The 10,099-nt window shown below is 38.3% G+C and overlaps 1 protein-coding gene across 1 annotated transcript in view; it reads right to left on the bottom strand.

Annotated features, from left to right (window-relative positions):
* Positions 1-1,190: 1,190 nt before the first annotated feature.
* Positions 1,191-10,099, bottom strand: part of LOC133630375 (cadherin-20-like) — a 234,116-nt gene continuing 225,207 nt past the window's right edge. Inside the window, exons 12-14 of the mRNA XM_062021948.1 lie at positions 6,953-7,204; positions 1,891-2,166; positions 1,191-1,824 (exon numbers count right to left, since the gene is read on the bottom strand). Coding sequence (XP_061877932.1) covers positions 1,559-1,824; positions 1,891-2,166; positions 6,953-7,204 — 794 coding nt within the window. The 3' untranslated portion in view covers positions 1,191-1,558. The remainder of the gene's footprint in view (positions 1,825-1,890; positions 2,167-6,952; positions 7,205-10,099) is intronic.

The raw sequence follows: 10,099 nt of genomic DNA, 5'->3' as shown, positions 1-10,099 counted from the left end.
TATATGTATATATATACATATATATATGTACGTATATATATATATATATATATATATATATATATATACATACATATATATATATATATACATATATATACATATATATGTATGTCTATATATGTATATATACATATATAGACATACATATATGTATAAATGTATATATATATGTATGTATATATAAATAAATATGTATATATATATATATATGTATATATGTATGTATATATAAATAAATATGTATATATATATATATATATATGTATATATGTATAAATAAATATGTATATATATATACATATATATATATATATGTATATATATATATATATATACATATATATATATATATGTATATATATATATATATATATATATATATATATATATATATATATATATATATATATATATATATATATATATATATATATATATATATATATATATGTATATATATATATATATATATATATGTATATAAAGCATGTTACAATTGTAATGTTTTGGGCGGGCCAACAACCAATACATTCACTCTAATGGCAGACGTTGATTTGAGATACAAGTGTTTTGAGTTAAGAGCTCCGTCACAGAACCAATTAAGCTCCTAAGTCCAAGTACGACTCTTAAATCCGCCAAGGACAGAAAAAAACAATGACAAAATGTCGTTTCACTTTCCCGCTTTGATCGACGGAATCAATTAGGCAGACTTTCACTTTCTAATTGAAGCTTGTCGCTAACGCTAATGTTTTTTTCCCCTCCATTTTTAATGAGGTTTTTTTTCTTCCTCTCCAAAAGCCACAATCAAGTTGATTAGATACTTGAAGTTGTGTTTCTCATCTTTTTATTAGCAAGAATACAAAAGTATGTACATTCACACACCGCCTAGCGTAGCACCAGCCACCGCAGGAAATCCAAGTAAAAATATTAAAATCCTCACAAAATGTTTTTTTTTTTTCCCAAAGTATTTTTTTACGGAGGCCCTAAAAGACATGGGAGAATTTTATTTTTTTTCTTTCTTTATTTCTTTTAGACATGCATCTCGTGCGCACGAGAAACTTTTTATATAGTTATAAAAAAAATAAAAAAACATTTTATAATTATAATTGTTTTTTTTTAGACAGGAGATACATGTCTAAAAAAAATAAAATAAAAAAAATTATAAATTTTTTTGATTGTTTTTGTTTTAGACATGTATGTCGTGCGCATGTCTAAAAAAAAAAAAAAAATAATACAATTTTTTCCCCATGTCCTTTTAGGGGCTCCGTATTTTTTCTTCTTCTTCTTCTTTTTTTAAAATTCCAAAAATGTCTTTTTTTAAATTACATTTGGCACTTAATGCTGCGTGGGCGTGGCTAGTCAGCGGCACACGTTGTCGGAGTAAAAGGCGCTCGATGTAAAAATCAAGTTGTGAAATAGTTGAGCTCCGACATAAATAAAGAGCAATAAATTAAGATGACGCGGTGGGTAAGTGTGGATCCAGACCCGTCTAGGCGGCCCGACGTCCGGTTGTCTCTGGTAAGTTTGTGAAAGGAGTTGGGAGAGATTGGCGGCGCTACCACACGGGGGCGCCGTTGCTCTCCAGCACGCCGTACATCTCGGCCAGCTTCTTGAAGCGAGGCCCCCAGTCGTTGAGGTGGTCGTAGTCGTGGTCGTGGTCGCCGCCCGACGCGCCCGACTGCAGCGAGCTGAGGGACTCGGCCACCGAGCCCTCGCCCTCGTAGGCGTACGTCTGCAGGGAGTCGTAGGGCGGGGCGCACGTGTCCATGTCGGCCTCCAGGAGCTTGGACAGGACGTACCCTTGGACGTTGCTGCTGTCGCCTCCGACTCCGACCCCGCCTCCGACTCCAACCCCGCCTCCGACCCCGCCTCCGACTCCGACCCCACCTCCGACCCCGACTCCGACCCCGCCTCCTGCCAAAAGGCAGGGGACGTAGCGAGAAAGACTCTGGATCTCGGGCAGCATGTCCTGGCGGGTCTTGCCCGGGTGTGGCTGCACCTCACGTGGGTTCCACAAGGCGGCGATGTCGAAGGCCTCCGTGTCCTCCTCGCCGCCGCCTTCGTCGTCGTAGCGCACGATGTTCTCGTGCACGTTCTCCTCCTCGTCGCACAGGAAGGGCTTCTTGCGCTGGGCGTGCAGCGACAGCATGAGCAGGACCATGGCTGCTGAGGAGAGTGTTTTTGTCAATATAGAGGATCTTTGACTAACATTTTAGCAGCGGGACCTTAAAAACAGGAGCGTGCTCCTGTCAATATAGAGGATCTTTACAGTATGTCCTTAAACAGGAGAGTGCTCCTGTCAATATAGAGGATCTTTACAGTATGTCCTTAAACAGAAGAGTGCTCCTGTCAATATAGAGGATCTTTGACCAGCATTTTTGGAGTAGGACCTTAAAAACAGAAGAGTGCTTCTGTCAATATAGAGGATCTTTACAGTATGTCCTTAAACAGAAGAGTGCTCCTGTCAATATAGAGGATCTTTACAGTATGTCCTCAAACAGAAGAGTGCTCCTGTCAATATAGAGGATCTTTACAGTATGTCCTTAAACAGGAGAGTGCTCCTGTCAATATAGAGGATCTTTACAGTATGTCCTTAAACAGAAGAGTGCTCCTGTCAATATAGAGGATCTTTACAGTATGTCCTTAAACAGAAGAGTGCTCCTGTCAATATAGAGGATCTTTGACCAGCGTTTTTGGAGTAGGACCTTAAAAACAGAAGAGTGCTTCTGTCAATATAGAGGATCTTTGACTAGCATTTTTGTAGTAGGACCATAAAAACAGAAGAGTGCTTCTGTCAATATAGAGGATCTTTGACTAGGACTTTAAAAACAGAAGAGTGCTTCTGTCAATATAGAGGATCTTTACAGTATGTCCTTAGACAGAAGAGTGCTCCTGTCAATATAGAGGATCTTTACAGTATGTCCTTAAACAGAAGAGTGCTCCTGTCAATATAGAGGATCTTTGACCAGCATTTTTGCAGTAGGACCTTAAAAACAGAAGAGTGCTTCTGTCAATATGGAGGATCTTTGACTAGCATTTTTGTAGTAGGACCATAAAAACAAAAGAGTGCTTCTGTCAATATAGAGGATCTTTGACTAGGACTTTAAAAACAGAAGAGTGCTTCTGTCAATGTAGAGGGTCTTTAAAACAGGAGCGTGCTCCTGTCAATATAGAGGATCTTTACAGTATGTCCTTAAACAGGAGAGTGCTCCTGTCAATATAGAGGATCTTTACAGTATGTCCTTAAACAGAAGAGTGCTCCTGTCTATATAGAGGATCTTTACAGTATGTCCTTAAACAGGAGAGTGCTCCTGTCAATATAGAGGATCTTTACAGTATGTCCTTAAACAGAAGAGTGCTCCTGTCAATGTAGAGGATCTTTGACCAGCATTTTTGCAGTAGGACCTTAAAAACAGAAGAGTGCTTCTGTCAATATAGAGGATCTTTGACTAGCATTTTTGTAGTAGGACCATAAAAACAGAAGAGTGCTTCTGTCAATATAGAGGATCTTTGACTAGGACTTTAAAAACAGAAGAGTGCTTCTGTCAATATAGAGGATCTTTGACTAGCATTTTTGTAGTAGGACCATAAAAACAAAAGAGTGCATCTGTCAATATAGAGGATCTTTGACTAGGACTTTAAAAACAGAAGAGTGCTTCTGTCAATGTAGAGGGTCTTTAAAACAGGAGAGTGCTCCTGTCAATATAGAGGATCTTTACAGTATGTCCTTAAACAGAAGAGTGCTCCTGTCAATGTAGAGGATCTTTGACCAGCATTTTTGCAGTAGGACCTTAAAAACAGGAGAGTGCTCCTGTCAATATAGAGGATCTTTGACCAGCATTTTTGCAGTAGGACCTTAAAAACAGGAGAGTGCTCCTGTCAATATAGAGAATCTTTACAGTATGTCCTAAAACAGAAGAGTGCTCCTGTCCGTATAGAGGATCTTTGACTAGCATTTTTGCAGTAGGACTTTAAAACAGGAGAGTACTCCTGTCAATATAGAGGATCTTTGACGAGCATTTTTGCAGTAGGACCTTAAAAACAGAAGAGTGCTCCTGTCAATATAGAGGATCTTTGACTAACATTTTTGCATTAGGACCTTAAAACAGGAGAGTACTCCTGTCAATGTAGAATATCTTTGACAAGCATTTTTGCATTAGAACCTTAAAGCAGGAGAGTACTCCTGTCAATATAGAGGATCTTTGACCAGCATTTTTGCAGTAGGACCTTAAAGCAGTAGAGTGCTCCTGTCAATATAGAGGATCTTTACAGTATGTCCTAAAACTGAAGAGTGCTCCTGTCCATATAGAGGATCTTTGACTAACATGTTTGCATTAGGACCTTAAAGCAGGAGAGTACTCCTGTCAATATAGAGGATCTTTGACCAGCATTTTTGCATTAGGGCCTTAAAGCAGGGGAGTACTCCTGTCAATATAGAGGATCTTTGACCAGCATTTTTGCAGTAGGACCTTAAAAACAGGAGAGTGCTCCTGTCAATATAGACAATCTTTACAGTATGTCCTAAAACAGAAGAGTACTCCAGTCAATATAGAGGATCTTTGACGAGCATTTTTGCAGTAGGACCTTAAAAACAGGAGAGTACTTCTGTCAATATAGAGGATCTTTGACCAGCATTTTTGAAGAACGACCTTAAAAACAGGAGAGTGCTCCTGTCAATATAGAGGATCTTTGACTAACATTTTTGCATTAGGACCTTAAAACAGGAGAGTACTCCTGTCAATGTAGAATATCTTTGACAAGCATTTTTGCATTAGAACCTTAAAGCAGGAGAGAGCTCCTGTCAATATACAGGATCTTTGACAAGCATTTTTGCAGTAGGACCTTAAAACAGGAGAGTACTCCTGTCAATATAGAGGATCTTTGACTAACATTTTTGCATTAGGACCTTAAAGCAGGAGAGTGCTCCTGTCAATATAGAGGATCTTTGACTAACATGTTTGCATTAGGACCTTAAAACAGGAGAGTACTCCTGTCAATATAGAGGATCTTTGACTAACATTTTTGCAATAGGACCTTAAAGCAGGAGAGTGCTCCTGTCAATATAGAGGATCTTTACAGTATGTCCTAAAACAGAAGAGTGCTCCTGTCCATATAGAAGATCTTTGACTAACATGTTTGCATTAGGACCTTAAAGCAGGAGAGTACTCCTGTCAATATAGAGGATCTTTGACCAGCATTTTTGCAGTAGGACCTTAAAAACAGGAGAGTGCTCCTGTCACTATAGAGGATCTTTACAGTATGTCCTAAAACAGAAGAGCGCTCCTGTGCATATAGAGGATCTTTGACTAACATGTTTGCAGTAGGACCTTTAAAACAGGAGAGTACTCCTGTCAATATAGAGGATCTTTACAGTATGTCCTAAAACAGAAGAGTGCTCCTGTCCATATAGAGGATCTTTGACTAACATGTTTGCATTAGGACCTTAAAGCAGGAGAGTACTCCTGTCAATATAGAGGATCTTTGACCAGCATTTTTGCAGTAGGACCTTAAAAACAGGAGAGTGCTCCTGTCACTATAGAGGATCTTTACAGTATGTCCTAAAACAGAAGAGTGCTCCTGTCTGTATAGAGGATCTTTGACTACCATTTTTGCAGTAGGACCTTTAAAACAGGAGAGTACTCCTGTCAATATAGAGGATCTTTGATGAGCATTTTTGCAGTAGGACCTTAAAAACAGAAGAGTGCTCCTGTCAATATAGAGGATCTTTGACCAGCATTTGTGCAGTAGGACCTTTAAAACAGGAGAGTACTCCTGTCAATATAGAGGATCTTTGACGAGCATTTTTGCAGTAGGACCTTAAAAACAGAAGAGTGCTCCTGTCAATATAGAGGATCTTTGACCAGCATTTGTGCAGTAGGACATTAAAACAGGAGAGTGCTCCTGTCAATATAGAGGATCTTTGACTAGCATTTTTGCAAAAGGACCTTTAAAATAGGAGAGTACTCCTGTCAATATAGAGGAACTTTGACTAGCATTTTTGCAGTAGGACCTTAAAAACAGAAGAGTGCTTCTGTCAATATAGAGGATCTTTGACTAGCATTTTTTGCAGTAGGACCTTTAAAACAGGAGAGTACTCCTGTCAGTATAGAGGATCTTTGACTAGCATTTTTGCAGTAGGACATTAAAAACAGAAGAGTGCTTCTGACAATATAGAGGATCTTTGACCAGCATTTCTACAGTAGGACCTTAAAACAGGAGCGTGCTCCTGTCAATATAGAGGATCTTTGACTAGCATTTTTTGCAATAGGACCTTTAAAACAGGAGAGTGCTCCTGTCAATATAGAGGATCTTTGACTAGCATTTTTGCAGTAGGACCTTAAAAACAGAAGAGTACTTCTGTCAATATAGAGGATCTTTGACTAGCATTTTTGCAGTAGGACCTTTAAAACAGGAGAGTACTCCTGTCAGTATAGAGGATCTATGACGAGCATTTTTGCAGTAGGACCTTAAAAACAGAAGAGTGCTTCTGTCAATATAGAGGATCTTTGACTAGCATTTTTGCAGTAGGACCTTTAAAACAGGAGAATACTCCTGTCAATATAGAGGATCTTTGACTAGCATTTTTGAAGTAGGACCTTTAAAACCGGAGAGTACTCCTGTCAATATAGAGGATCTTTGACTAGCATTTTTGCAGTAGGACCTTTAAAACAGGAGAATACTCCTGTCAATATAGAGGATCTTTGACTAGCATTTTTGAAGTAGGACCTTTAAAACCGGAGAGTACTCCTGTCAATATAGAGGATCTTTGACTAGCATTTTTGCAGTAGGACCTTTAAAACAGGAGAATACTCCTGTCAATATAGAGGATCTTTGACTAGCATTTTTGAAGTAGGACCTTTAAAACCGGAGAGCACTCCTGTCAATATAGAGGATCTTTGACTAGCATTTTAGCAGTAACAGGAGAGTGTCAGGCTAAGGTGTTTCTCACCCAGAAGCACCAAGATGCAGGCCAAGATGGCGATGAGCGCCACCCTGCTCAGGCTGCTGTGTAGTCCGTAGGCCTCGCCGTCACATGACATCACGTCGCCATCCCCGTCGCAGCTGCACACACGCACCGTCAGTGTGCTAGTGCTGCTCTGCACCGGCTGCTCGCCGTCCGTCACCACAATGGGGAGGTGGAAGACGGCCTGCTGGCGCTGGGACCAACCGCCGCGCCGCGTCAGGATCCACGCCGTGTTGTCTGGGGTGCAGGGGGCGGGGCTTAGTTGGCTTTGACATAACACGAAGGATTATGCAAATCTGGCACTTGAGCGACCAACAGCAGCAGATGCCTAAAAACAGTTTGCTAAATAGAGGATCTTTGACCAGCATTTTTGCAGTTTGCCCTTAAAACAGGAGAGTGCTCCTGTCAATATAGAGGATCTTTGATTAGCATTTTTGCAGTACGACCTTAAAACAGGAAAGTGCTTTTGTCAATATAAAGGATCTTTGACTACCATTTCTGCAATTGGGAATTAAAAACAGCAAAGCGTTTTTGTGAACATAGAGGATCTTTGACTACCATTTTTGCAGGATGTCCTTAAAAAAACAGAAGAAGACTACTGTCCATACAAAGGCTCTTTGCAGTAGGGCCTTAAAAACAGCAAAGCGTTTTTGTCAATATAGAAGATCTTTGACTAGCATTTTTGCAGTATGTTTTTCAAAACAGAAGAAGACTCCTGTCAATAAAAATGATCTTTGCAAAATGTCCTTAAATACAGAAGAACCCTCCTGTCAATATAAAGGATCTTTGCAGTCCTTAAATACAGAAAAAAATACTCCTGTCAATATAAAGGATCTTTGCAGTGTCCTTAAATACAGAAAAGCACTCCTGTCAATGTAAAGGATCTTTGCAGTGTCCTTATATACAGAAAAACACTCCTGTCAATATAAAGGATCTTTGCAGTGTCCTTAAATACAGAAGAACGCTCCTGTAAAAATAAAGGATCTTTGCAGTGTCCTTAAATACAGAAGAACGCTCCTGTCAATATAAAGGATCTCTGCAGTGTCCTTAAAAACAAAATAACTCTCCTGTTAATATAAAGGATCTTTGCAGTGTCCTTAAATACAGAAGAATGCTCCTGTCAATATAAAGGATCTTTGCAGCATGTCCTTAAAAACAAAATAACTCTCCTGTCAATATAAAGGATCTTTGGAGTGTCCTTAAAAACAAAATAACTCTCCTGTCAATATAAAGGATCTTTGCAGTGTTCTTAAATACAGAAGAATGCTCCTGTCAATATAAAGGATCTTTGCAGTGTCCTTAAGTACAGAAGAACGCTCCTGTCAATATAAAGGATATTTGCAGTGTCCTTAAAAACAAAATAACTCTCCTGTCAATATAAAGGATCTTTGCAGTGTCCTTAAATACAGAAGAATGCTCCTGTCAATATAAAGGATCTTTGCAGTGTCCTTAAATACAGAAGAACGCTCCTGTCAATATAAAGGATCTTTGGAGTGTCCTTAAAAACAAAATAACACTCCTGTCAATATAAAGGATCTTTGTAGTGTCCTTAAATACAGAAGAATGCTCCTGTCAATATAAAGGATCTTTGCAGCATGTCCTTAAAAACAAAATAACTCTCCTGTCAATATAAAGGATCTTTGCAGCATGTCCTTAAAACAAAATAACTCTCCTGTCAATATAAAGGATCTTTGCAGCATGTCCTTAAAAACAAAATAACTGTCCTGTCAATATAAAGGATCTTTGCAGTGTCCTTAAATACAGAAGAACGCACCTGTCAATATAAAGGATCTTTGCAGCATGTCCTTAAAAACAAAATAACTCTCCTGTCAACATAAAGGATCTTTGCAGCATGTCCTTAAAAACAAAATAACTCTCCTGTCAATATAAAGGATCTTTGCAGCATGTCCTTAAAACAAAATAACTCTCCTGTCAATATAAAGGATCTTTACAGCATGTCCTTAAAACAAAATAACTCTCCTGTCAATATAAAGGATCTTTGCAGTGTCCTTAAATACAGAAGAACGCTCCTGTCAATATAAAGGATCTTTGGAGTGTCCTTAAAAACAAAATAACACTCCTGTCAATATAAAGGATCTTTGCAGCATGTCCTTAAAAACAAAATAACTCTCCTGTCAATATAAAGGATATTTGGAGTGTCCTTAAAAACAAAATAACACTCCTGTCAATATAAAGGATCTTTGTAGTGTCCTTAAATACAGAAGAATGCTCCTGTCAATATAAAGGATCTTTGCAGCATGTCCTTAAAAACAAAATAACTCTCCTGTCAATATAAAGGATCTTTGCAGCATGTCCTTAAAAACAAAATAACTGTCCTGTCAATATAAAGGATCTTTGCAGTGTCCTTAAATACAGAAGAACGCACCTGTCAATATAAAGGATCTTTGCAGCATGTCCTTAAAAACAAAATAACTCTCCTGTCAACATAAAGGATCTTTGCAGCATGTCCTTAAAAACAAAATAACTATCCTGTCAATATAAAGGATCTTTGCAGCATGTCCTTAAAACAAAATAACTCTCCTGTCAATATAAAGGATCTTTACAGCATGTCCTTAAAACAAAATAACTCTCCTGTCAATATAAAGGATCTTTGCAGTGTCCTTAAATACAGAAGAACGCTCCTGTCAATATAAAGGATCTTTGGAGTGTCCTTAAAAACAAAATAACACTCCTGTCAATATAAAGGATCTTTGCAGCATGTCCTTAAAAACAAAATAACTCTCCTGTCAATATAAAGGATATTTGGAGTGTCCTTAAAAACAAAATAACACTCCTGTCAATATAAAGGATCTTTGTAGTGTCCTTAAATACAGAAGAATGCTCCTGTCAATATAAAGGATCTTTGCAGCATGTCCTTAAAAACAAAATAACTCTCCTGTCAATATAAAGGATCTTTGCAGTGTCCTTAAAAAAAACAACTCTCCTGTCAATATAAAGGATCTTTGTAGTGTCCTTAAATACAGAAGAACGCTCCTGTCAATATAAAGGATCTTTGCAGCATGTCCTTAAAAACAAAATAACTCTCCTGTCAATATAAAGGATCTGTGCAGTGTCCTTAAATACAGAAGAACGCTCCTGTCAATATAAAGGATCTTTGCAGTGTCCTTAAAA

Source organism: Entelurus aequoreus, linkage group LG15 (genome assembly GCF_033978785.1).
Source record: "Entelurus aequoreus isolate RoL-2023_Sb linkage group LG15, RoL_Eaeq_v1.1, whole genome shotgun sequence".
NCBI classification, from domain to species: Eukaryota; Metazoa; Chordata; class Actinopteri; order Syngnathiformes; family Syngnathidae; genus Entelurus; species Entelurus aequoreus.
Note: the sequence above shows the minus strand (reverse complement) of the source record. Positions and strands in the feature narration are given on the sequence as shown.